At 64.1% G+C, this 24272-nt stretch overlaps 4 protein-coding genes across 10 annotated transcripts; 2 read left to right on the top strand and 2 right to left on the bottom strand.

The window, feature by feature from the left end:
- Nucleotides 1-160: 160 nt before the first annotated feature.
- On the bottom strand, nt 161-2530 carry LOC130708508 (uncharacterized). Its single transcript, XM_057549194.1, has 3 exons — nt 2315-2530; nt 1940-2226; nt 161-1755 (listed from the first exon to the last, which is right to left on the bottom strand). The coding sequence occupies exons 1-3, from the start codon at nt 2528-2530 to the stop codon at nt 1026-1028; spliced, it is 1233 nt and encodes a 410-aa protein (XP_057405177.1). The 3' UTR covers nt 161-1025.
- On the bottom strand, nt 2506-11114 carry NDOR1 (NADPH dependent diflavin oxidoreductase 1). Of its 7 annotated transcripts, none has more exons than XM_057548458.1 (14): nt 10861-11114; nt 10447-10524; nt 6380-6477; nt 5229-5327; nt 5048-5149; nt 4720-4929; nt 4380-4501; nt 4040-4260; nt 3856-3963; nt 3574-3688; nt 3310-3447; nt 3097-3233; nt 2937-3031; nt 2506-2852 (listed from the first exon to the last, which is right to left on the bottom strand). In XM_057548458.1, the coding sequence occupies exons 1-14, from the start codon at nt 11020-11022 to the stop codon at nt 2708-2710; spliced, it is 1830 nt and encodes a 609-aa protein (XP_057404441.1). In that variant the 5' UTR covers nt 11023-11114; the 3' UTR covers nt 2506-2707. The 7 variants fall into 7 exon arrangements, with proteins under 7 accessions (XP_057404441.1, XP_057404443.1, XP_057404446.1 ...); XM_057548460.1 differs by having other exon boundaries at nt 3097-3215; nt 3301-3447; nt 10861-11111; XM_057548463.1 differs by lacking the exon at nt 3310-3447 and having other exon boundaries at nt 3097-3215.
- Nucleotides 11115-11368: 254 nt separating this feature from the next.
- TMEM203 (transmembrane protein 203) lies at nt 11369-12666 on the top strand. The gene has a single exon (XM_007182725.3). The coding sequence runs from the start codon at nt 11369-11371 to the stop codon at nt 11777-11779; it is 411 nt and encodes a 136-aa protein (XP_007182787.1). The 3' UTR covers nt 11780-12666.
- Nucleotides 12667-14966: 2300 nt separating this feature from the next.
- Nucleotides 14967-23383, top strand: TPRN (taperin). The gene is made up of 4 exons (XM_007182727.2): nt 14967-16860; nt 22374-22623; nt 22720-22826; nt 22934-23383. Exons 1-4 carry the CDS (start codon nt 15037-15039, stop codon nt 22994-22996), a joined length of 2244 nt encoding a protein of 747 aa, XP_007182789.2. The 5' UTR covers nt 14967-15036; the 3' UTR covers nt 22997-23383.
- Nucleotides 23384-24272: the final 889 nt, after the last annotated feature.

Here is a 24272-nt window from a genome sequence, read left to right as displayed (position 1 = left end):
AAGGCTGGCCGCAGTCACGATCAGGTATGAGGACCGGAGGGCCTCCTGTCTGGCACTGGGACGACCTGGATTTGGAGAAGGAACTTTGTCGCCTGGTTGGTGAAGGCAGGGTAAAGATGACAGCGATGTAGCAACAACAGTATCAGCAGCAGCTACCGTTTATTACCGAGAGCCACCTCGCGCGCTGGGCACAGGGCTCAGCATGTCACCAACGAGCCCAGGAGGTGGTGCTGTGACGGCGCCTGTCCTTCAGATAAAGGCCCCGGCTCCACGATGGGAGGTCACAGAGGAGGCAGGGGCAGCACTGGGGCCCAGCTTGGTGCTCTGTGTCTCCAGGACCTGGCTGGGCCCACGTCCCTTGAAGCTGAGGGGCATGTGCTGACCCTCGGGCTGCTCAGGGCCGCCACTCGGATCCTGACTGGCCAGGTGAGCAGGCCCTTTGTGGGCTGGGCCTGTGCGGCAGGGGCCCTCCCCTCGGTTACCCTGACCTTCAGGGAACACACGCTGGCCCTTATCTGGAACGTGGGCAGGTGGGGGGCCTGCAGCCCCGGCCCAGGGCTCCGCCCACTCCAAGGACTCAGGCCTCTGTTCACTTTCGTGTCCATTGCACCCGTCCCGTCCCCCTCCTGCAGGCAGGCCAGGCGGGAGGGTGGAGACAGCCCAGCAGCAGTGTGGGGCCCTCTGTCCATCAAGGGGCACTTAGGGCCCTGGTCACAGACCTCCTCCAGTGCTGTCCTGGGCACCAGTGGCTCATGTCCGGGCAGCAGGGCAGTCTGGAGTCTCTGGCTGGGTCAGATGCTGAACACAGGCTCCTGGGTGGCCCTGCCCGGGTCCTGGGTCTTGGTTGAAGGCTAGTGCCCCGGTCAGCCTTGGGTCCTTCTTCAGCCTGGTCATCGGGCCTCAGGGCAAGGTGCTCCCAAGGCCCCATGGCACCAAGGCTTGGGCCAGCCTGGGCCTCCTGTCCGCTGGCGGCCATGGCTGTCCCAGACCCGGGCCGTGCTGGTGGCAGACGTGACGGGCTCTGCTTAGCGGCGGGAGCTGTCCAGCAGCACGAAGAGCAGCCCCAGCAGCATGAGCGGCGCGAAGATGAGCAGCAGGCCCAGCAACTCGAGGGCCAGCAGGCCCAGCAGCGCCAGGCGGCGGGCGCAGGGCCCCCGTTCCCGCAGGGCCCAGAGCCGGGAGCCCAGGCAGGGCGGGCAGGGCAGGAAGGGCAGGCAGCCTCGGCTGCCCACAGGCCCCGGCAGGAAGCGCAGCTGGTAGCGGTGCTCTAGGGAGGCCCAGGGCCCGGAGCCCCGGCGGGGGGGCACGGGGAGGGCAGCGGGTGCAGGGCGCTGGGGCCCATCGGCCTGTAGCAGCTCCTCCTGCAGCCGGCAGATCGCCCACTCGAGCATGGGTGTTTTCTGGCGACACAGAGGGCAGCACACCCGGCCCAGGTCAGCGCTGGGGGCCGCACCCAGCAGCCGGAGCAGGCAGCCCGCACACAGGCCGTGGCCGCAGTTCAGCAGGGCGAGGCGGTGCTCCCCGGGCCCGTAGGGCTCTGTGCAGACGGGGCACTCCTCCCCCTCCTGCTCCTCCTCCGCGTCCTCTGTGGGCCCGGCCCAGGGGCGGGCCGTGGCGGCGGCCCCCAGCAGGGCTTCACTGTCCGGAGTCCTGGGACCCTGGGGGCTCCCAAGGGCCCCGCTGTCCGACCCATCATCTACCAGCGCTTGGCGCAGTGGGTCCAGGCGCTCAGGGCCCCGGGAGGCCAAAGGCGGACTGGTGAGCCGAGAGCTGAGGTCAGCAGGGCCATAAGTGGGGGCCCCAGGGCACAGTTCAGGGGCGGTGACTCCAGGGCAGGGGTCGGGACGGGTGGGTGGGGACCCCAGGGCGGCGACGGGGGAGGTTGGGGCTGTGAAGGTCAGTGTGGCCCTCTGGGGCTGGGGCACGGCCTGGCACTGACCTGGCAGCAACTGTCACCTCCTCCTGGCTCCAGGCCCTACTCAGAGTAAACTTCACTCGGGCCCCAATAGCCGTGCCAGCTCCGGGCAGCTCCTGGGCCCAGCGTGCCGTCCCGTCCCCAAGAGGGTCTGCCAGGCCCAGCCGCAGCGATCCCTGTGTCAGCCAGCTGTAATCTAGGCGGCGGCGCTGTGGGCAGGCCAGCCTAACTCCTCCAGCAGGAATTCCACTCCCGGGGCGGGGACACCACGCACACGTCCCTCCCCCACCGGCCTGGGCCACGCCCCTCCCCTCCCAGGGCCCTGGGCTGCTCTGCCCTGGGCTGGGAGGGGATGGTCGATGCCAGCCTTGCCGGGTGCCTCTCCAGGCCTCCCCCTACTGGGCCGTCAGGGCCAGGGCAGAGCTTGTACAAGGTGGGCAAACAGCTGGCACCCACCGCGTGAGAATCGGGCACCGAGGTGTGGGGCTGAGCAACGGTGCCCTTGTGCCCAGCAGGGCGGGCTATTCCATCGGGACGAGCTGTGGGCCCACCCACCACCTGAGAAGCACGACGGCACAAGGAAGAGCAGGTAAGAAGCGGCCACCCAGAACCCATCCTTTATTGCTCAGGCTGTAAGGTGGGGGCTGCCTGGGGGTCTCCTCCCGCTGCTTGGGGACTGTGCAGGAAGGAGAGCTGACTGTCCTCCCAAATGGGATTGGACAGGGAGAGAGGTAACAGTGGCCTCCAGAGAGCAGCGGTCAGAGTGGCTGCGGCCAACGGCGGGACGGCTCCTCAGGCCCACGTCTCAGTCTGGAAACGCAGGGTCCGCTGGAGCCTGGCGAGGTAGGCGGCCGCGGCGGGGCCGGAGAGCCCGCCCTCCTCCTGGAAGATGGACGTCAGGGCGTCCGACACATCAGCTGGCATGTACTTGGCGTTGCTGGAGGGAGAGGCAGGCTAGGGCTCAGCATGGGCGGAGTCCCCAGGGGGCTGGCCCCCCGCCACGACCTGCGCCCGGGCTCACCCCGCCAGGTAGAAGTGAGCGCCCCGGAGATCCAGCAGCCCCCACACCAGCGGCCCAAGCTCCCGGAGCCGGTGCTGCACGTACACCTTCTGCTCCTGCAGGGCGGGGCGACGGGGTGAGTCTGCGCCCCCCGCGTCCCTCCCCGCCCCCCCACACCCACCTGCTCCCGGGAGAAGGCCGTGACGAGAGTCAGGCAGCCCCGTGTCTGCAGCTCCGTCCACTCGGCCTCCCAGTAGAAGTCCTGGTCCCGCTGGCGGCAGCCGAAGAACAAGACGTTTCCTGGGGAAGCGCGGGGGCCTTGAGCCAGGACTTGGGCCCTCGAGGTTCAGCCTGGCCGCCACCCCACCGGAGACTCTGTGCTCACCGGTCTCACCCTGGGCCACTCGCTCCTGGATGGCTGCTCGGAAGGGGGCCACACCAGTGCCCGGCCCCACCATGATCACAGGCGTGTCTGGTGTCTTTGGGAACGTCAGGCCCCCAGACCGCACCCACAGGGGCACCCGAACAGGTCCTATCGCGGGAGGGAGGCGGCGTGAAGCAGCTCGGAGGCCCAGGGCCCTAGCCCAGGACTGGCTGTGGTGCACGCGGGGGAACGGGGCCCTGCGCACAGCCCCCTGCCCCAGAGAGCCAGGGTCACCTTGCCCGGGGTCCAGAGACGCCAGCCAGTTGGAGCAGAGGCCCCGGCGGGGCTCCTTGAGGCGTGTCTGGTACTGCACCACTGCCACGAGAATCTGCAGCCTGGAGGGGTGGGCCTGGGGAAGGGGACAGTGGGTACCTTGCCCTGCTTCAGGCTTCAGCCACTTCCCCCGGCTGGTCCCGGTGGCCGGTGAGGGTTGGGGGAGGCCCAGAGCCCTCACGCAGGGCCCCGCTGCCCACCCTGGTGGCCCCAGGCCCGGCTATCCCGAGGCCGGCCCCTCACCAGCAGAGAAGAGGCAATGGAGAAGGCCCGCGGCCGGATCAGGGGGATGAGGTCCAACAGGCGGTCCGGGGGGATAGCGCCAGCCGTGTGTGGGAAGTCGCACAGCACCTGGCGGAGACAGCCTCAGGAGGGCTGCGGCTCTACGGCCACAACCGCCCGCCCGCCCCGCCGCCCCTGCCCGCACCTCCAGGACCGTCCTGCGGGGCCGGGTGCAGTACTCGCACAGATCCTCCTGGCCCTGGGCCGAGCTGAGCTCCAGCAGCTTCTCCCGCTCCAGCTCATGGCAGGAGAGGCAGGCCAAGAGCTCGAAGAAGGAGCGGCGGGGGACACTGGCGATGTCCAGGTACTGGGACACGAGGCGCTGAATGGAGCAGGGCTGGGGCAGCCGCGCGGGGCAGGGGACACCTGCAGTGAGGAACGGGAGGCTGGGGGTGGCTGGGGACGCGGGGTGGGGGCAGCCCGGGGGCTGGGGACACAGAAGAGGGCACAGTGCACGGGTGGCAGCAGCGGCGGCTGGGGCTTACCCGGCTCCCGGGGCTGCAGCGTGAAGTGCTGGTCAGGGTCCAGGCCCAGCGCCTGGCAGAACTGCTGGACGTGGCTGGCCGTGTTCTCGGGCTGGATCAGCACCACGTCGCCGGCCACAAAGCTGTGGGGGACACCCAGGGCTCTGGGGAAACTTCAGAGGAAGGAAGGAAGCAAGCGGCCAGGGAGGGCTGGGGGTGTCCTTGGTCCCCCCTCCCTGGCTGCCGTCTCTCTTCTCTGCCCCGCTGAGTGCCCGCTTTGGAAGAGGACCTGCTGAACCCCAGACCACGGTCCCCCTTGCTGCGGCCGCGCCCTCCACGGGTCCCCAGGACCAACCCTCACCTGACCCCAGAGCCCGTGATGTCGAACTCAATCAGCCGAACATCCTGGAAGTGTGAGGGGCCAGTGACCCTCTGATTGGTGACCATGGGTGCCAGGAAGGGCTGTAGCTCTGAAGGGGGTCCCTGAGGGTCTGTCCCGGTCACACACAGCTCCTCAGAGCACGTGCTGGGGACCTCCTGGAGGAACTTCAGGGTGAACTTGGAGGGCCAACTGTGAAGGGGGAAGACACTTGTTGGACCACTGGCCAGCCTGGATGAGTGGCCAAGGGAGGCCCGTGGCCAGGCCAGGCCTGCTGCACCTGCAGGCACCGCCCCAAGGCCACACTTACGGGACTCCAGGCGGGGTCAGGCTGAGGTCAAGGGGCAAAGGGTGAGGCCCCAGCACCTTCTCCCACAGGTCGTGCAGCCAGGGGTCAATGGTGGCGTCGGGCCTGCAGAGAGCACGTACATGCTGGCCTGGGGACCCTGCTCCCGGCTGGGCCTGCAGGAGGGTCCCCCCCCGCAACTCACCCCAGCTCGTGCTGGTCATCGCCCAGGCACACGGGCAGGAGGGCGCTGCCCCCGAGCTGCAGCAGCCGTCGGTGCAGCTTCTTGGCCACAAAGTTGAACCTACGGAGAGACGGAGGCTGGCGCTGACCCGGGCCCCAGGCGGGGGCAGGAGGGAAGCGCCCAGCTGGCTGCGCAGGGCGGAGGGTCCCAAGTCTTCCTGGGGTCACTTCGCTGCTCCCTGAAGGGCAGCTCCTCGCGGGGCCACTGTCAACGGAAGGGTCTCTCACCCCTCCTCTGGGCGTGCCCACGAGCAGGCACCGATGTCTACGTGACGCACTGAACAAAACCCCCAAGCCCCCGTAGGCGGGGACAACTATGCCGCCCATTTCCTGTCCTTTTCACCGCGAAGACGCGAAGACGGCAGGCCTCACACTGCGTCCGGCTCCGGAGGTGTCTGTACCCGGCGACCCCGCCCTCAGTTCCTGTGCTGCACAGTTACAGGTTTTAACATTGCGGGAACCTAACGCCATGCAAACCCTTGAACACAAAGCCCTCTGTACTTCCCCAAGAAATAACACAAAGCAATACCGTTCTCTGCTTAGGACACGGCTACGTCGTGAAAACGTTGGAAGAAAAAAAAGCAGAGGCAGGCAGTCACATGGCCACGTCCAGGGAAGTGCTGGCTTCAGGGCGGCTCCCAGGGGCTGGGGACTTTTGTGCCCGCCACCTGTCTGCAGCTCACTGTTCTGTGTGCTCTTCGTAAGCCCAAATGTCTCACGAAAGGCTTTTTATAAAAGTGGGGGAAGAGCCAGGTAGGCCTTTGTTGCCCTGCGTCACACGGTGACAGATGATGCTGGCTCAAACCTTGAACGTCCGGCTCCAAACATCACCTCCTGCCCTGGAAGGTGCCTTGGGCGTGGCCCCAGCCTGGCCCCCACCTTGCTGCCCTGCCCACTTCCTGCATGGATCTTGCCTGCCCTCCGAGCCCTGGGGCCTCTGGCCACGGAGGAAGTGCCCGTCAGGGAGTATCTGTGGGACGAGGATGCATGGCCAGGGCCACGTCCCAAAGTGGGAGCCCTGGGGGGTGGGTCACCCAGCCCTCTGCCAGGACACCTTGTGCTTGACCCCAAAGACAGTCCCTGTGGGCCAGCAGCCTGCCCGCCCTTACTCACTTGGCGTAAGATGAGTCCCCAAGGCCCAGGACAGCAAAGTCCATCTGACAGAGGGACGTCGATGGCAGGTTCCTCCGGAAGATGAACCTCCAGAAGTTCTACAGCAGGAGAGACCGAGCCCAAGTCCCTGTCCTTCCCTGATCGCAGGGTCACCCACTGGGCAGCCCGTGCAGGAGCACATCCCGTCCCACGGCCTGCCCTGGCCTCCCTGCAGGCTGACAGAAGTGCTTTAAACAAAGCTCCCCTTCACCTTCGGCCACTGGTGACCTGAGCCCTGAGACACTGCCCTCTGGGTACGGTCCAGGCTTCGCCTCACAGCCCACCTCCCTTCTGCTTTGTACCTGGCCAGACAGAGGCCCCCTGGGGTGGAGGGGTCCTGGGCCTGTCAGGGCACAATTCTGCCTACTGGCCCTGGACCGCTCCCTGAACTTCTCAAGACTTTCCTGCATGGGCCACCGCTGGGGACCACGCCTGCTCTGCCTCCTGAGACCCCCTGCTCATTCCTGCTTAGACCTTGTCTCAGGCAGGCTGTGGAGTCCCCCAGGGCAATTCCTGAGAATGGGTCCAGAGAAGATGCAATTCCCACGGCTTATGTCTGAAAATGCCTGGCCTCCCCTCACACTGACTGGTAGACAACAGGGCACACTTTAGATGAAATCATCTTCCCCAAGAGCCCGAAGCTTTGCTCTGAGCTGGTCCAACTGGGTGATCGCTGCTGAGAAGCCAGCGCCCCTCTGTGCCCTGATCTGTCCCCCGCCAGACACCTGGGCACTCTCTGCGCCCAACAGCTGAAACCCACATGAGACGTGTGTCAGTGGGAGCCCTGTTCACACCCCACGGGCCCTTCCTGGGCACATGGCGGGCTCGCGGGCTGGAGACTCGTCCTTCAGTCTTGTTGCTTTCCTTGGTAATTCCCTCACCACTCTTCCCGTTTCGAGGCTACTGGAATAATCTCGGAATTCTAATATTATCTTTCTTGTTTCCTATCTTCTTGTTATATTCTCTCGGAGAATTTCTCAATGTTATCTTCTGATCTGGTATCATTTTAAGCAGTGTTTCCTCATCCGTAGCTCTGCCCCGGTTTTGCGTTTCTGTCCCAAGGGTGCCAAGCTCGCCCTTCTCGCAGACGGAACCCTGGCTGCTCTGCCTCGGCTCCTCCGGGCTCTGCTTGTGCTTCTCTTGGCCACTGTCCTTCACGGGGGTCTTTCCTCGAGCGCATGGTCATCCTTTCTGCTCTATGTGTACTTAAGAATCTGATAGAGGGGGTTTCCCTGGTGGCGCAATGGTTAAGAATCCACCTGCCAGGGCTTCCCTGGTGGCACAGTGGTTGAGAATCCGCCTGCCAATGCAGGGGACACGGGTCAAGCCCTGGTCCGGGAAGATCCCACATGCCGCGGAGCGATGAAGCCCGTGCGCCACAACTACTGAGCCTGCACTCTAGAGCCCGCGTGCCACAACTACTGAAGCCCACATGCCTAGAGCCCGTGCTCCGCAACAAGAGAAGCCACCGCAAGGAGAAGCCCGCGCACCGCAATGAAGAGTAGCCCCTGCTCGACACAACTAGAGAAAGCCCGCGCACAGCAACGGAGACCCAATGCAGCCAAAAAATAAATAAATAAATTTATTAAAAAAAAAAAAAAAAGCTGATAGAAAACCCCAAGTTCGCGCCTGTCACCAGTGGGGCAAGGCCCTGGCTGCCTGGGAGGGCACACCTGGCCAGTGTCCTCAGAGGACCGTGACAAGGAGGCTGGGGTCTTCCTGTTTAGTGCACAGCCGGTCCCCGGGCCCCTGGTCTGAGCCGCTCAAAGAAGCCTCCAGTCCGTGCTATGTTGGGAGGGCCCCATTCTGACCACTTCCGTAGGGTGTCCATCCCGGCACTCTGCCCTCCTTTATCCACCCTCATCCCAGTGTGACTGTCACCACCTTCATGCTGTTGGATTCCGACGTGAAGTCTGCACCTCTGCCAGCTGACCTGATGGAGGTCTTCATGGCCTCCCCCGCCCCACCCTGCGTCTCTGGCACCCACCATCCTCCTGCCTTTGATCTCCCAGACTTGCCTCCTCTCCCGTGCGTGCTCCTGTGTGGGCTCTCCCACAGCAACCCCACTCCAACCCAGTTCTTCAACCTTCTGCCTCCTTTCCCCACCAACATTTAAACAGGCCTGGGTGTCTCCATCTCACAGGTATCCTCTTTCTAATCCCTTAGCCCCACTCACAGCAGTAAGCTTTTTTGAATTGTTTAGTGTTTAGTGACGTTCTTCAAAGCTTCTCTCCCCGAGATCACCAGCAGTCCCCTTGCTGACAAACCCCAGCAATGCCTCTCAGGCCTTATCCTACTTCATTTCCCTGCAGCTTTGAGTGCCGGAGACCATCCTCTGGAAACAGTCAACTCTCTGCCCTTGACCTTGGAGACGGTGTGCTCCCTCTTCTTGCTGCTGGGGCCACTTCCCCGCCCCTCACAGGCTCTTCTCCACCTTCCACGCCCTTCCTGCTTAGGGCAGCTGCCCTGGGGGAGGGAGGTGCTCCCTTCCTCTCGCCTCCACGTTTTTTTAAGGATTTTCTTATTTATTTATTTATTTATTTATTTATTTTTGGCTGTGTTGGGTCTTCGGTTCGTGCGAGGGCTTTCTCCAGTTGCGGCAAGCGGGGGCCACTCTTCATCGCGGTGCGGGGACCGCTCTTCATCGCGGTGCGCGGGCCTTTCTCTATCGCGGCCCCTCCCGTCGCGGGGCACAGGCTCCAGACGCGCAGGCTCAGCAATTGTGGCTCACGGGCCCAGCTGCTCCGTGGCATGTGGGATCTTCCCAGACCAGGGCTCGAACCCGTGTCCCCTGCATTAGCAGGCAGATTCTCAACCACTGCGCCACCAGGGAAGCCCTCGCCTCCACGTTTTGGTCATTGTGACATCCACCTCCACCCAGGATCCTCACCGGAGCTCCAGACCAGCTGCGCGTCTCCACTTGGATGATGTCCAGGCACCTCACCCTCCCTATTCTCTTGCTTCTGTGCCTGGAACCACCATCCATCCTACTACCTGAGCCCAAATTCCTGTCTTGATTCCACTTTCTTTCTCATCTTTGAGATATGATTACACATTCGATCAACTCTACCTTAACGTCTCTGGAGTGGGTCCACTTTCCTCTACTCTGCCACCATCCTGGCTCAAGCCACCAGGCTCTTGGCTGCGCTGTGCTCCCCCCACCATGGTCCCTGCTCTCCTGCAGACTGTTCCCCCTGCAGACAAGTGCTAGTTTTGCTAGAATACGAACGTGACCACGTCATCCCATGGGTTCCATGGCCCTTTGTTTCAAGTCCATCTGCCTCCCTGTGACTGCTGGGCTTCTTGGGATCCGACCTGGCTGCCTGCCCCTTTCTCCTCTCCAACCTCGACCATCCTGAGCTGCTTTCTGCTCATCCCAGAGGCTGGGCTGTTTTTCTCCTCTGCAGAGGCTGCTCCCTCTTTCCTGGTGCCTGGCTAGCCCTCACTTATCCTTTAGGACTTAGCCTATACTCCTTTCCCCCAGAAAGCTCTCCCTGAACTCCCAGAATGAACTAGATAGCCCTTATTAATGCTCCCATAACATTTGGCACTTTCCCTGGAAGCACGCACTTCCTAGCATTGTAACTACCCATTCAACTCTTTTGCTTTTGCTATATTTTGAGCTCCGAAAGGGTAGAAATGTGACTACTGGGGTCATAGCTAGATTCCCAGCACTAGATTATGCTTGGAATACAGTGTGTGCTCAAAAGATAGTCAAAGAACCAAAGAATGTTCCCTGAAGGTCAGTTTTGAAATACACACAAGACCCATAACAGATTTATATATAGTCCTGGAAAAACATGAAAAGCTTAAGTGGTAGCCTGTGAAGAGTTTACTAAGGAGGACAACCAGAGCCCCCAGCTCCACCTAAAGATCTCCTCCCAAATCCACGGCTGACGTGCAGCAGATATAGTAGGGCAACTATTTATTGTGCTTCTCAAGACTTTCCAGGCAATGAAAATGGGGTGAGGGCCGAAGGCAGGGATCTGAGCTCCTAAGCACAGTAAGCCACTTCAGGTCAGCCTTACCTTCATGTTGTCCGGGGGCTCTCCTTGGCCTGTAGTTGCACAAACAAATATCACCAGGGGCTCATTTATCAGATTCACCTCAACAAAAAGACACACATATAAGGCCTCGGGCTGTAATGACCAGGCATCCTCCCAGCAGCCTGGCTCCGTCTCCTTCACTCAGAGAGATGGGCAAATGTACTTAGCACCCGCGAACGGCTGGCCTGCCTTCTCTCTTTCAGGCTCCACCCTCCTACCTCACCGCCTCCTCCAGGTGCTAAGCTGGCCGCTGTTCCCGAGCTTTCTCGACCCCTAAATCTGCCGTAACGGAAGGGCCCGCTCTCAGACAAAACGCGGCGCCCTAGGGTCGAGGGCTCTGGGGGCTGGCACCCCAAGCCTGCTGGGTCTCCCCGCCGAGGCCCAGGGAGCCCTCACCACGGGGTAGGAGTCCAGGGCCTGCACCCGGCAGCCGAGCTCCCTGCGCCAGGCCTCGCGGCTCAGCCTCTCCGACACATCTTGGGCTGTGCCCGTCTGGCTGCCGAAGAGCACCAGAAGCCGCGTGTTCGGCATCGGGGTGCGCCCCGGGGATCCCTGCATTCAGAAACTGGACCGGCAGGCAGCTTCCGCTGGCCTTGGCGGCCGGGATCGGCTCGGACTTCCGACTTCCGGCGTCGGCCGGAAGTGACGCCCTTGGGGCGCGCCCAGCGGGGCATGGCGTCCGAGCAAGGCGGTTGTCGGCTGGCGGTCAGTGCTGGGTCCCGGGCGGGGGCCGGGGGATCGGCTGCGTACCGGGGCCGACGGCCGGGGCAGGCGGGTCCGCTTTCTGCCTCTCGCTGGCTGCGGCGGCGACGGCGGCAGGCGCCAGCGAGGCCCGTGGGGAGCGGCGGCGCAGCCTGGCGGGTGGGACCATCGGCCGGGCCCTGGCCCGCGCTCAACCGGCGCGATGCTTTTCTCGCTCCGGGAGCTGGTGCAGTGGCTGGGCTTCGCTACCTTCGAGATCTTCGTGCACCTGTTGGCGCTGTTGGTGTTCTCCGTGCTGCTGGCCCTGCGTGTGGACGGCCTGGCTCCCGGCCTCTCCTGGTGGAACGTGTTCGTGCCCTTCTTCGCCGCTGACGGGCTCAGCACCTACTTCACCACTATCGTCTCCGTGCGCCTCTTCCAGGATGGAGAGAAGCGGCTGGCCGTGCTCCGCCTTTTCTGGGTCCTCACGGTTCTTAGCCTGAAGTTCGTCTTCGAGATGTTGTTGTGCCAGAAGCTGGTGGAGCAGACTCGGGAGCTCTGGTTCGGCCTGATCACGTCTCCGGTCTTCATTCTCCTGCAGCTGCTCATGATCCGTGCCTGCCGGGTCAACTAGCCTCGCAGAAGATAACCTAGAATGCGGGACCCCAGGCTGAGCTCCCACTTCTGCCGCACCAGAGGACAAGTCTGGGTCTGAAAGCCAGCTTGTGCCCTGCTGGGTGCCCAGCTTCCTCTCTGTCAGTCATGTCTGAAATTGTTCCCTCAGCAGGGCTAAAAAGAGCAGCCTTGATTCTTAAAATGTATTCCCTCTTATTTCATGCTTTGAATAGCTAATCTTGCATTGGGATCCTGAGAAGGCCAGACAGTCCTGAACTCCTCTGACAGTTGGAAACTGCATATAAGTAAAATGTCCTGATGGGCTCTGAGTATTTTCATGGATCCTGGGAAAGTACCCACTGTGCAAAGGCTGCAAAGCTGGACTCGGGCTCTCCCCTGGCCAGCAGTGCTGACCTGAGAGCTTACTGCCCCATCCCCCCGGACAAGACTTCCTTAGATGCTTGAGCTCTAAAAAGTGTAAACCAGCTTGTGTCTCCTCCCCAGTTGCACTGGGGAGGATGGCTCTTTCTTCATTCCAGCCCAGGCAGACAGGAGTATGTTGAATAAGCATGATCGGGACCCTATCTGGATATCTGTCGCCTGAGAAAAGAACTTGCTTTCAACGCGCTGCTTGGCTTCCTATCCCAGCAGATTGTAGTGTCACGACTTTTCCACCACCTCATGGCCGGCACTGTTGGTGCACCTGAGACCTTTAGGCCGTCCTAAGGGACCAGAGAGAGGAACAGGTGCTCTGACGCGCATAGCCATTGAGACCTACACATGGGAAGTTTGCAGATGGTCTCAGGCTATGCCTGTTGGCCTAAGGGCTTTGGTTTGATGCCAGTCAGGTGCCAAATGAGAACATTTGCTGAGATAAAAATAAAATAAGAGAATGTTTTGCTGAAATGCACAGTGGTTGCCTGACCTTTTGAGGGTGAAATGAGATGAATGCTGAGACGCTCCCTGCTGTGTGGTGTAGCTGGTTACAGAGCTGAGGTTGTAAGGGTGGGGGGGGGGTGCTGGAAATTGGCTAGAGCGTGCTGGGTGGATTGGGGCCAGTTCCCTCGGAGAATCCCTGCTTCCTGCCTAGGGAGCCAAGGTGAAGACAACCCAGGTGGACCAGTGTTGAGGACCTACCAAGTAGTTTGTGTGACATCAGAGTCTTTGTGGGCCTTGCTGATCTGCAGAGCAGGGGTCAGCAGTCTGTGGCCTGGGGTCTGTTTTTGTGCTGCCCATCAGCTAAGAATAACTTTCCATTTTCAAAGGGTTGTAAAAACAAAGAAGAATGTGACAGAAAGCGAATGTGGCCTGCAGTGTACAGGGTCTCTCAGTCTCGGCACAGTTGGCCTTCTGGGTCGGATCATTGCTGTGTGTGCAGAGGAAGAAGCCGTTCTGAGCATTGTAGAGTGTTTAGCGGCATCCCTGGCCTCCACTCACTAGATGCCAATAGCACCCCTCACTTGTGACAACCACAAGTGTCTCCAGACATTGCCAAGTCTCCTGGAGGACAAAACTGTCCCTGGTAAGAACCACTGGGCTAAAATATTTACTGTATGGCCCTTTACAGAACATGTCTTTGGACCCTTGTTCTAGTGAAGCAGCTTCATGACTCCTGTCCTGGGATAGATGCTGCATGGCCTGAACCATCGATATGCTTGAGTTGGAGGCTGGTGTAGTTTGTGCCACAGCTACAAAAATGTCTCCTACTCAGGATTGGCATAACTTGTGTCAAAGCCAGATACAAGCTGACCATTAGGAGCGGGTTTCCTTTTCACGTTATTCTTAGTTTGTGTGTTTTGTTGCTCCCCTGTTGTGTTCTGGTAGTTCAGGATTAGGTAATCCTGTCGGCATAGAAGTGATGAGTATGAGAAGGCTCAGCTTCCTTCGGAAAGGTGATTTGAGCAGAGTCCTGAAGGAACACTTGACCTCTGGAAGGCTGAAATCCAGTTTCTTTTCTCCAGCTGAATAAACAGGGCTGTTAAAGTACTGTTAACGTAGTGGTAGCTGCAGACTGCCATGGGATCCAGAAGCTGAGAAGGGCCCTGGGTTGAAACCCGCCCCTGGTCTCTGCAGAGCCCCAGGCGCTCTTGCAGCCTGGTCCCTGACAGATTAGTGGTGTGGGACGCAGTAGTGACATTTTTGAACATCTGCTGACTGTAGGGCGGGTGACGGAAAGGCAGGTAACATTTGTCCTTGCCCGTGCCCACCAATTTACCCTTCTCTCCTTGGCTCCCACAGGCCTGAAAGATTGTGGTGGGCACTGTGCAGCCCTCCACGGAGAGTGAACTTCCTCACGGCAAGTAGGCAGAGAAGCTGTGCCCTCAGGGTTAGCCTTGGGATGGGGCCGGTTCAGTGGGTGAATGGAATACACGCTGTGGCTTTTGTGGCTCTGTCTGCGTTGGAGAGTTGTGGGCCTGCTTGTGTGCGAGGAGAGAGTCCCCTGCCTCTGTGCCTGCTCACAGCTTCCGCACTCCAGTCCGTGTTTGCTGGGCCCTGGATGACAAAGTGCGGGTAGAGAGTTTCCACCCCCTGTCTGAGCCACAAAGTGGATTCTGGGGGCCGGCAAAAGTTGGGATTCCTGAGAAACCGGTTCCTCAGCACTGGTTGGGGCTCCAGCATTGGCATCTCCGTTAAGGCCCGTAGGGGACCGAGGACCGCAGGTGGGCAGTCCCTGGACCCGGAGGGTCCTGGACCGGGAGGCAAGAGGCTGGCGTGCAGCCGGTACACCGCCCACGGGAGCGGGACAGCCTTCCGGTCCCGGGTTGGCCCTTCCTCCACCGCGCTTTCCGCGGGGGTAACAGGCAGGCAGAGCGCTGGCACGATGAGGAAAGACCAAACCCGGCCAAGGTCACACGCGACCTGGGGCCCAGGGGTCCGGCCCGCCCACCGGCGAGGACCCACTCCCTCCGGGCTCCGCCCCGCGGGCGTGGCGGGCCAAGGGAGCAGAGGCGGAAGTGGGGGCCTCCACGGAGCGGCGTGAGGCGTCGCGGGCGTGTCCAAGGGGACCTCCCCAATGGGGACCGGCTCCCGCGATGGGCGCTGCTCCACTGAGGCCCGCGGGAAGGCGGGGTCGGGGTGAGCGCTCTCCAATCAGCACGGCAGGCCATCCTCCCTCCCATAGGTGAGGCCGCCGGGCGCGGGGCGGGTCTGAACAGGCCTCCCCCAATGGGCGGCGGTCAGGGGGCGTGGCCGCGGCGCGAAGGCCGGCGGCGGGCGGCGGCCGCAGTTCCCGGCGCGCGCTGGCTCCGGCGGCGGCTCCGGCGGCCGCTCCGCAGTATGGCAGGCCTGGGGCGGCCGGGCCCGGGGCCCCGCGCCACGATGCCCGCCTGGAAGCGAGAGATCCTGGAGCGGAAGCGGGCCAAGCTGGCGGCCTTGGGCGGGGGCGCGGCGCCGGGCGCCGGCGCGGGCGCGGAGGAGCCCGCGGGGCCGGCGGCCGAGCCGCTGGTGCTGGCCGAGAGCCTGGGCCCGCTGCGCGAGAACCCGTTCATGCGGCTCGAGTCGGAGAGGCGGCACGGGGCGCGGCGCGGCGGGGGCGCCGGCGCGGCGGGGCCGGGGACGCGGCCCGCGCAACAGCTGCTGGAGCTGTACCGCTGCGTGCCCGGCGTGCGCACCATCCGCGCCGACAACATCCTCATTATCGAGTCGGCGCCCGGCTTCCCTTCCGCTCCCGGTCCCGGCCCCGGGCCGGCCCCGGCTGCCCGCATCCGCGCCGCCGAGGTGCTCGTGTACGAGGCGCCGCCGCCTCCCGGCCGCGTTAGCCGCCTGCTCCAGAAGTTCGACCCGCCGCCCGCGCCGCGCCGCCGCGGGAGCCCGGAGCGCGGCCGCCCCGTGCCGCCGCCCTCCCCGGGTCCGGCCCTGGTCCCGCGCGTGGGCGAGCGCGCCGCCTGCTTCCAGCCCGAGCCCGAGCGTTGCGGCGCAGGCCCCGGCCCCGGGCCCCGGCGCAGCGACTTCCTGCACAAGACCGGCAGCAACTCCTTTACTGTCCATCCACGGGGCCTGCGCCGCAGCGCGGGCACTCGCCCACTCCCCAACGGGCCCGCGGCCCCTGAGCGCCGGGCCGGCGCTGCCAACGGCCTCACGGGCTCCGCGCCTGGGCCGGGCGAGTGGAAGCCAAAGGTGGAGTCGGGGGAGGCCCCCGCCCACCCTCCCCCCAGCCCCGGAACCCCCAGTGCCACTCCAGCCGCGCCCCCGGCATTGCCCACGCTCAGCCCTGCCAGTGCCACTCCCAGCCAGCGCCAGTGGGTCTCCGCGGCCACCAGCGCCAACGACTCCTTCGAGATACTGCCGGCCTCCAAGCCAGACATGGACACGATCCCTGCCGGGGACCTCCAGGCCCGGGCTCTGGCCAGCCTTCGCATGAACTCTCGAAACTCTTTCGTGTTCATCCCCAAGCGCAAGACTTCCCGGGCCCCTCCTGCGGAAGGGAGGCAGTCCGTGGGGCCTCCAGAGGGAGAAGTTGGCTGGGCCTCCCAGCACCAGGAGCGTGAAGCCCAGCAGGTGCCTGGAGCAGATGGTGTATTTGCCGGTGGGAGGAGCCCCTCAGGGGTCGAGGAGGGAGGCTGCCCCATGCCAGCCACTGCCCTCGTGGACTGGACCGTTCGGTGGCAGAGGCTGTCCTCACCACCCCCGTCCCCACTGGTCGCCACTGAAGCTGAGCCTGCCCAGGGCTTTGGGGTTCCTGGCTTGACCAAGAATGGCAGGGAGCCTGGGAGGCCAGGGCTGCCCGTCACCTTCATTGATGAGGTGGACTCGGAGGACGAGGTTCCCCAAGAAGCCAAACTGCCCTGCCCCAGGGCTGCTGCGCCTCCCCAGTACCACCCGCATCCCACCGGGCCTGGGCACCTGTCAGAGCTCCAGCACCGAGGTGGCAACACCTTCACGGTGGTGCCCAAGAGGAAGCCAGGGGCCTTGCAGGCCAACGGGGAGGCCAGGCCGAGGGAGGCTGAGGAAGAGGGACCAGGCAGCCTTTCGGAGCCCCCTGCTGCCTTGGGGACTTCAGTGAAGAAGCGCTACCCCACTGTGCATGAGATTGAGGTGATTGGCGGCTACCTGGCCCTGCAGAAGTCCTGTCTCACCAAGGCCGGCTCTTCAAGAAAGAAGGTCAGTGGTGGCGAGTCACGGAGCTGTGGGTATAGCATGTGTCTTGTTCCCAGGACACCTGGCCTGGGTGTGGGACGGCTTCTACGTGGACCAGAGGAGAGCTGGAGCTGGGTAGCCATGTAAGCTCCAGGAGAGGTCAAGCTGGGGGGAATCCCTGGCCTGGGTTCCAGTGGAACCCTAATGACCCTGGGGCTGTGGGGACAGCTTGCCTGCTCTGTACCTTGAAAGGCTGGGGGGGAGGGTCAGTCCAGCCAGGGCTTCGTCTGCTTGTTGGTTCTCGTGGTTCTATCTGGAATTGGCTGGGCAGGACTGTCCCTTTGTAGGTCCCGCTGTTGGCTCCACCCCAGCCTGGCTTTGAAGGGTGGCCTGGCATGTTCTTCTGGAGTCCTGGCTTATGCACGTAGCAGGTGCCAGGATGGAAGTGGAAAGGAGCAGGAGACCTTTGATTTGGGTGGGGTCGGATACCTACTGTCAGCTCTCCAGAAGGCATTCTGGCCTGGAGCTTAGCAGGACTTGGCTTCGCGTGAGTGTTTGTTGAGCTCCTGGTGTGTGGCAGGCCTGGTCTGAGCCTGGGGTGTGATCCTGGGGAGCGACAAAGACGCTCCCCTCACTGGGGAGGAGAGACCGAGGATGGAGCGAGACCCAGGTGCAGGGCCAGGAGCCTCTTGGAGCCTCACTCTCCCGGCAGGGCTGCTTGGTGGCCTGGAACCCTCTGGGCACGAGGAGACGTTCCTCAGACTCTTCCTGGTCATTCTAGCACCGAGCACCTGTGTCTGGCCCTGGGGCAAATTCCAAGGCCATCCCCACGTGACTCCGATCAGCAGGGCGCTGGGCAGACGCACCCTCCCCCGGAACCGCGATGGTGTCTGGCAGGCTTCTCCTTTGGCTGCTGGTGTCTTGGCTCATCCCTGAGGCCACCTCTGCCCCAGCCTCAGTTTCCTTGGGGCCATGGGGGACGGTGATATGCCTTGCGTCACTGGAGCCCCCTTACCCCCTGTCCCGCTGGCACTAATTAGATGCGGCATCTCCTCTCTGTTTGTTTGCTTCCTTTGACTTCCTGCCTTGGCACTGTCCTTCCTCCCTGCATCGTCCTCTCCTTCTCGAGTGAGGGCATCGGCCCTCCTGCCAGCTCCATCTGCCGGGCCAGGCATCCACACCCGTGGCCTGCAGCGCTTCTGGTGCGCCCCCAACCCCCGCCTGTCCTGCTCGTGTGACCTTGCCTCACCCTCTACTCAGCGCTGCGGTCATCCAGTAGCCATGGTCACCAGCCCAACCCCCATGCTTGCCCTTTCCACCTTGTCTGCTCCTTCTCCTGCTTCCTGACCCTTGACCCCAGCTGCTCTGGGAGGCATCCTTTCCCACGCTAGCCTGGGGCGGTGGAGGTGACAGAAGCACCCTGCTTTGTAGACAGAGGATACTGAGGCCGGTGGAGGTCACGAAGCTCGTGGGGTGGGAACCCAGTGTGGCATGCTGTTAGAGCCCCTGTCCTAACCCGGCTGCCCTTATACTGGGAGCCTGGCTGCAGCCCGGAGCCTGGTCATTCTGTCCCCAGCTGGGGGCAGAGCCGTGGGGGTCACTTGGGGCTTGGTTGGAGTGAGAAGGGCAGGGTGGGGGCCTGAGGGCCTCTCGAGGCAGGAACAAGTGATGGGAGGGAAGCGGGCCCTGGCCCGGCCTGGCGCTCGGGCCAGCCTGGCCCCCGTCTCCGTGCCAGCCTGAGGGGTTGGGGGTCCAGATGGATGGTTCCTGGCATAGCCGAGTGGCCTGGCTGGGGCCGTGCCAGAGCAGCACGACCTGCTGGGGGTGATCTTCTGCCTGGGCATGCACTAGCTGCCCTGTCCAGGAAAAGCCAGAACGCCTGTAGGGTGAGACAGAGGCATGGGGCTGCCCAGCCCTTCAGGATGACCTTGGGCTACCCCTGGCTTTATCCACCCCCTGTCGTCCCACTTGCCTGTTGCCCCTGGGCCTTGTCCTCGCCCAGCCCACTCCAGCCAGCCTGTGGTTCTATCACTGTCCTGCTCCCCCCGCCCCGCGTTCCAGGGACGTGGTGGCCTGGAGGCCAGCAGAACCTTGGGGACCTCCCAGGGCAGGGGTCCTGGTGCCTTTTCCAGGGGGCAGGTGAGGTGCAGCTCTTGACGGCGTGGCGCCTGCCCCTGGGTTGCCACCTCTCCGGTGCAGGGTGTTGCGCTCTCACCTGGCCTTGGAGGGCGGCAGCACTGTCCTGGGTAGTGGGGGCGCCCAGCCGGCCGGGCACGCGTCCCCACTTAGTTATCTCTTGGTGGAATCACAGATGCCCTCTCTCTCCGTCCCTTGCTGGCCCAGCCGGGCGGGCGCTGCAGGCCGTCGCAGCCACACCCCCTCTCGCCCCCGCCCCCGCCCCCAGGCTGTCCCGGTGGGTGGGGCCGGCCTGCAACTCCGCACACCTGCCTCCCAGGGGGTCGGCGCTGTGGGCCTCTCCCCTTTGTGAGGTGCCAGCTGGCTGGGCTCCTGCCTCTCTGGCAGCTCCTTCCCCTCCCCTTTGCCCCCCTCACTTTCTAACCCGCCGATCCCCTGCCCAGCCCGAGCGTGCCACGTCCCCACGGCCTCACCCTCGCCTGCAGCGTGGCCGCGCCACCCTCACCTGACCGCCGCTCGGGTCCTCGGATCCGAGGCGCCGCTGCCCTGGGGGCCTGCCCCTCCACCCGCTCCTCTGCTGGCGGGCGCGGCCTCTCCTTTCATCCGCTCTCCCTGCAGGCGCCGCCCGCCCCCGTGGTCTTTTTGGACCCTGGGGGCCACTGGAACAGGCCTGGACCCTCCTCCACTCAGCTTCCCCGCTGGTGGGGGCGGGGGGTGGCTGTCTTTGACTCAGGGCGTCCCACCTGGGCAGCTGTGGGAACTTCCCGGGGGCCGTGTGTGGCCCCCGGAGCTCGGGCTGAGTGGGGGATGGCGCGTGCTGGGGAGTGTGGCGTGGGGCGGGTGCTCACCCCAGGCCGGGGCGGCTGGAGCCCAGCTCCCAGTCCAGAGTGCAGGGTGGACACCCTTCAGTAACCCGAGCTGGGTGTGCCGGGCAGGGTGGGGTGAGGGGGACAAAGGGCTCTCTCCCCACGAGCGGCAGGAAGTGGGCCGAGCCAGGACCCACCTGCTGGCTGCACAGTGCAGCGGGCAAAGTCCCTGAGCCCGGTGACCAGGTGTGTGCAAGTGCCAGCCCCTGGCTGTGCCCCCCGCCGCTTCCGTCTGCCTGGGGTCTGGAGGCTGCCCCCGCCGCCTGGGCAGTATGAGTCATGGGGTGTCCTGTGACCCACAGACCCACACTCACGAGGAGCCTGGAGACTGAAGGTGAGGTGGGACGTGACCGGAGCCCCGGGCCCCAGCTGGGCGCCGACAGGCCTGTGAGCCCCGCCTCTGCCTGGCCGGGCTGTGCCAGGCTCGGGGCCCGCTTGCACCCAGCCCCCTCGCTCTCCCCGCTCAGAGTTGGTCATGCGGACTAATGAGGGCGTGCTGATCCGCTGGGCCCTGGCAACTGGCGGGGGATGGGCCCAGAGGGCTCAGGGTCATCAGGGACAATGCCGCGTACCCAGGAGCACCGTTCGCTGCGGGGCCCAGGATTGGGCCCCTGTGCTGGCAGCCCCATTCTGCCTTGGGCTCCTCCTGGGGTCTCTGGCCCCAGGTCTCAGGGAGCCAGTCTTGGGGGACCCAGGTGACTCCATCCCCATAGGGGCCACAGGATCACCCCACACAGCTGCCCAGGTGGGACGCCCTGAGTCAAGGGCAGCCCCCAGCCCAGGGCAGGCCCCCTGCCAGTGGGGAAGCTGAGTGGAGGAGGGTCCAGGCCTGCCCCAGTGGTCCCTGGGCAGTGGGCGGGCACCTGTGGGCTCTGGTGATTACCCCGTGCCAGGCCTCTGCTCTGTTTGGCCTCCAGGGGCGGGGGCAGCTGGAGGTCCGGGTGGGGCCCATGTGGGGACAGTCACGAACATCTGTATCCTGGTTTGATCCGTTTTTGGTGGTCGTCTGCCCGTCCGCTTGCGTCCCTGACTGCTTGTCTGTGTGGACGGCCGGGGCGAGGGCAGCAGTGACAGGGCTCGGGACCTGCCCAGCAAGTGCCTGTGTGGGCCGTGCTGAGATGGGCAAGTCCAGGAGCTCGGGGGGTTGGCGGGGATGCCCACGGCTGTGCGGGGCTGTGTGTGCCCGTGGGGCGGTGGCAGGAGCACATTGTGCTCCTCTCTGGACACTGGCTCGGCAGGGCAGTGCCTCCCACTCCTGGCCGGCCCTGCACGTTACCCCGAGGCCGGGGTCCCTCTGCTGCCCAGGGCTGCAAGCCCGGCCCTTCTGCGAGGCCCCTCCCCGTCCTGCTGTCCCCAGGCCCCAAGGTTCTCTGCCTGGGGGCCCCGACTCCCGCCCCTGGCTCTTTCCAGGGGAAGAGGAGGAACTTGAGCTGGCTGCGGTGTCCTGTGCCCTGGAGTTTAATATTTCGAGCTCCAGCAGGGCTGCTCCCATCTGCTGCAGGCGGGCAGCTCTCGTATTCATTACCGCCCTGCCGGACCCGGCTGAGCCCTGCCGAGCAGGCCTTGGGGGACGCGCGACTCTTGTGGGGAGCGTAGTCCCGGTCTCGGAGGGTGAGGATCCTGACCCCCAGTGCCCAAGTGCTTCTGCCAGCGCCTGTCCCCATAGCCCCTCAGAACCGGCAGCCTAGTCTGGCCTCGGCCTCTGGGAAAGGAGATTTGCCGCGCATGAAATTCTGGAGCCTGCAGAGTGGGCAGGGTGGACACGAGCCATGTGGGCAGTCTGAGTGGGAGGAAAGGGTCACTGACCCCCACTCGGTGCAGCCTCGGGCTACCTCTGACTCAGTCTGCAAAGTGGGTGCTAGCACTTGGTGCCACTTTCCCGGGGCTGGCACGTGGCAGCCGCCCAGCTTCCATGCGGGCCCTTGGGGGCCTGGCTTTGGGCATGCCGGGCCCTTGGCCAACAGTGGTCGTCTGTGCCGAGCTGGGTGGGCAGGATCGTCCGGGTGCCTGGCGAGCTGGGACGTGAACTCAGCCCTGGCGAGAGGCACCAGCCAACAGGAGGCGCTGCTGGACGCGTAGATGTGGGCTCCCCAGGTGCAGCCTCACCTGGACCTTGCTGCTGCCGGGGAGCCTCTGGCTGGGAGATGTGGCTGGTGCCCTGCTCTCCTGAGAAGGCAGACCTGCAACCCTGGGAACTGCCTTAGAGGCTTCTGGAGACCCTGAGGCTTTGGGCTCCTGGTGCTGGCTGGGGTCTGGCCCTTGGGAGGGGTGGGTCACTTGGGACGCGGTGAGCCTGGGGTGGGGAGGGGATGGGTGAGACCTGGGCTGCAGGTGCTGGACACCCTGAGCCTGCAGGGTCCAGGCAGAGGGGACTTCTCTGATGAGGGGCAGCCCCCCACTTCTCAGAACCTTTGAAGGACCGACGGAGTGTTCGGCTCTTGCTCTGGTCTGACACCCGCACGGTACCCGCTCGGTCCAGCTGGAGGAGCCCTGTGGCTGGGAACAGCACTTTCACTGACGCGCCTCCTGCCCTAGATGAAGATCTCCTTCAACGACAAGAGTCTGCAGACTACGTTTGAGTACCCCCCCGAGAGCTCCCTGCAGGAGGAAGAGGCAGAGGCCGAGAAGGGGAGAGAGGAAGAGGAGGAGAACGAAGAGGGGGAGGAGGAGGAGGAGTCCGGCTCAGACACGGCAGCGGAGAAGCCCTTTGTGCTCTTCCTGCCCCGAGCCACGTTTGTGAACAGCGTGGGCCCCGAGAGCCCTCGGCTGCCGGACGGCAGCTCCGGTGAGTGCCCGCCTGTGGGGATGGGCAGCCCAGAGGGCGGCCCGGGCCACGTGGTCATGCAGCCGCACATCCACCGGTGTGCCTGTCGGCCCGCAGGCCTGTCCAGCTACACTCCGAAGCACTCCGTGGCCTTCAGCAAGTGGCAGGAGCGGGTGCTGGAGCGCGCGCCGAGTACGGAGGAGCCCCCGTCCAAGGAGGTCATGGTGAGCGGGTGGGGCAGGCGGGCGGACCCCCAGGGAAGGGGGGCGCGGCGGGGGGTGCTCTAACGCCTGGACAAGCCCCATCCACCGCCTCTGTGCCCCTCTCTCAGCTCACCCCTGCCGGTCAGAATGACCTCGCGGACTTCCGAAGCGAGCCAGCCCTCTACTTCTGAGCCCCGCCCTACCAGGACAGCGAAGGCTGAGCCCCAGGTGCCCGGGAGCTGCACCCCTTCTGCCCCACCAGGCCTGCCCTCCCACATCCCGCTCTCCCTCCCTGGGGCCTCCCAAGTAGGCCGGTACTCGAGGCCTGAGCCTGGGGCACCCGGGACTCACTCGACCCCGGCTCGGGGGCACTGCCTGTGGGGGAGGGGTGGTGTCCTGCTATACGCCATGCCCAGCGGCTGTCGGGTGCGTCTGGGGTGGGGGCTGACGGGACCCTGACACCACCCCCAGCCCACGCTCCCCATGTCAGCCACTCCGTTTCTGATGAACGGCAAGTCTTTTCCCGCCTCTGATGATGGACTCAATAAACAGCCCTGGATGAGGCCGCCTCTACCTTCCTTGCGTGGTCCTCGGCTGGAGAAAGGGGGAGTGGGGCTGGGGCCTGCAGGGCTATGCTGAGGCACTGGCAGCGGGGAGGCGGCCACCCACCCAGGGTGTGATGCAGGCCCAGCGTGGGTTTCTGTGCCCCGGGGAGGCGGTCCGGGGTAACACCCCACACTGCACAGCCCTGGTGCCCCAGGCTCTTTCCCTACCCCTGTGGCCCTAGTTGCCCTGCTTCTCCCAGCCACCCCCTTGGCTGGGAGAGGGACTTCCCTGTGCCTACCCTGTGAGCACCCCCAGTCTCTGGGGCTCCCCTTGCCTCCCAGAAGCGGCTCAGTGGGAGCTATGGTGGGAGGTGGGACGACAGGTAAGCTCTCTGGGGTCTGGAACTCTGTGGGCCCGGGGGGTTGCTGCAGCTATCAGGTCCGAAGTGGTTTCCCTGAAGGGCCAGAGCCTGTGGGTGGATGAAGTGCAGGGCAGGTGGTGGGCAGAGCCTCAGGGATCTTGCCTCCTGTTTGGATTGGAAGGTTCCCTGACCCACAGGGGCCTGCAGGAAGGCTGTGGCAGGCAGACCACTCCCCTGGGGTAACGTCAGCAGGGAGAGCTGATGGATCTGGAAAGGTGACAGAAGACAGAGCTGCCCACTAGGGAGCGGCTCCCAGCTGGGCTGACTGCCTGTGCCGAGACAGGCCGTTCACAATCCTGGCATCAGATGCAAGTCTTTTCCTCTTGGAGCATCAAGCCCATGGGAAATGCCACCTGGCCAGGCTTGGGAAGGAGGAAGGCGTTTTCTTGGGAATGGTGGGCCCAGGTTTCTGCAGACCTTCTCAATCAACACATGCTTCCCAACCCCACATCCCCCACGGACAGCAATTGCAGGGACCCCATGGGGGCTGACAGGCCAAG

The sequence above is a fragment of the Balaenoptera acutorostrata genome, chromosome 6 (genome assembly GCF_949987535.1).
Source record: "Balaenoptera acutorostrata chromosome 6, mBalAcu1.1, whole genome shotgun sequence".
Taxonomy (NCBI): domain Eukaryota; kingdom Metazoa; phylum Chordata; class Mammalia; order Artiodactyla; family Balaenopteridae; genus Balaenoptera; species Balaenoptera acutorostrata.
Note: the sequence above shows the minus strand (reverse complement) of the source record. Positions and strands in the feature narration are given on the sequence as shown.

What these genes read in the sequence shown, in the direction of transcription:
- LOC130708508 (XM_057549194.1), bottom strand. Translation starts at nt 2,530, where the DNA reads ATGGGTTCTGGGTGGCCGCTTCTTACCTGCTCTTCCTTGTGCCGTCGT. An exon ending in GCCCTGGCCCTGACGGCCCA is followed by an intron (nt 2,227 to 2,314) that starts GTAGGGGGAGGC and finishes GGGCCCTGGGAG; the next exon opens with GGGAGGGGCGTGGCCCAGGC. An exon ending in GAGGTGACAGTTGCTGCCAG is followed by an intron (nt 1,756 to 1,939) that starts GTCAGTGCCAGG and finishes TCGGCTCACCAG; the next exon opens with TCCGCCTTTGGCCTCCCGGG.
- NDOR1 (XM_057548458.1), bottom strand. Translation starts at nt 11,022, where the DNA reads ATGCAGGGATCCCCGGGGCGCACCCCGATGCCGAACACGCGGCTTCTG. An exon ending in ATCACGGGCTCTGGGGTCAG is followed by an intron (nt 4,502 to 4,719) that starts GTGAGGGTTGGT and finishes TGTCCCCCACAG; the next exon opens with CTTTGTGGCCGGCGACGTGG. An exon ending in CCATTGCCTCTTCTCTGCTG is followed by an intron (nt 3,689 to 3,855) that starts GTGAGGGGCCGG and finishes CCCCTTCCCCAG; the next exon opens with GCCCACCCCTCCAGGCTGCA.
- TMEM203 (XM_007182725.3), top strand. Translation starts at nt 11,369, where the DNA reads ATGCTTTTCTCGCTCCGGGAGCTGGTGCAGTGGCTGGGCTTCGCTACC.
- TPRN (XM_007182727.2), top strand. Translation starts at nt 15,037, where the DNA reads ATGGCAGGCCTGGGGCGGCCGGGCCCGGGGCCCCGCGCCACGATGCCC. An exon ending in CCGGCTCTTCAAGAAAGAAG is followed by an intron (nt 16,861 to 22,373) that starts GTCAGTGGTGGC and finishes CTCCTGCCCTAG; the next exon opens with ATGAAGATCTCCTTCAACGA. An exon ending in CCCCGTCCAAGGAGGTCATG is followed by an intron (nt 22,827 to 22,933) that starts GTGAGCGGGTGG and finishes CCCCTCTCTCAG; the next exon opens with CTCACCCCTGCCGGTCAGAA.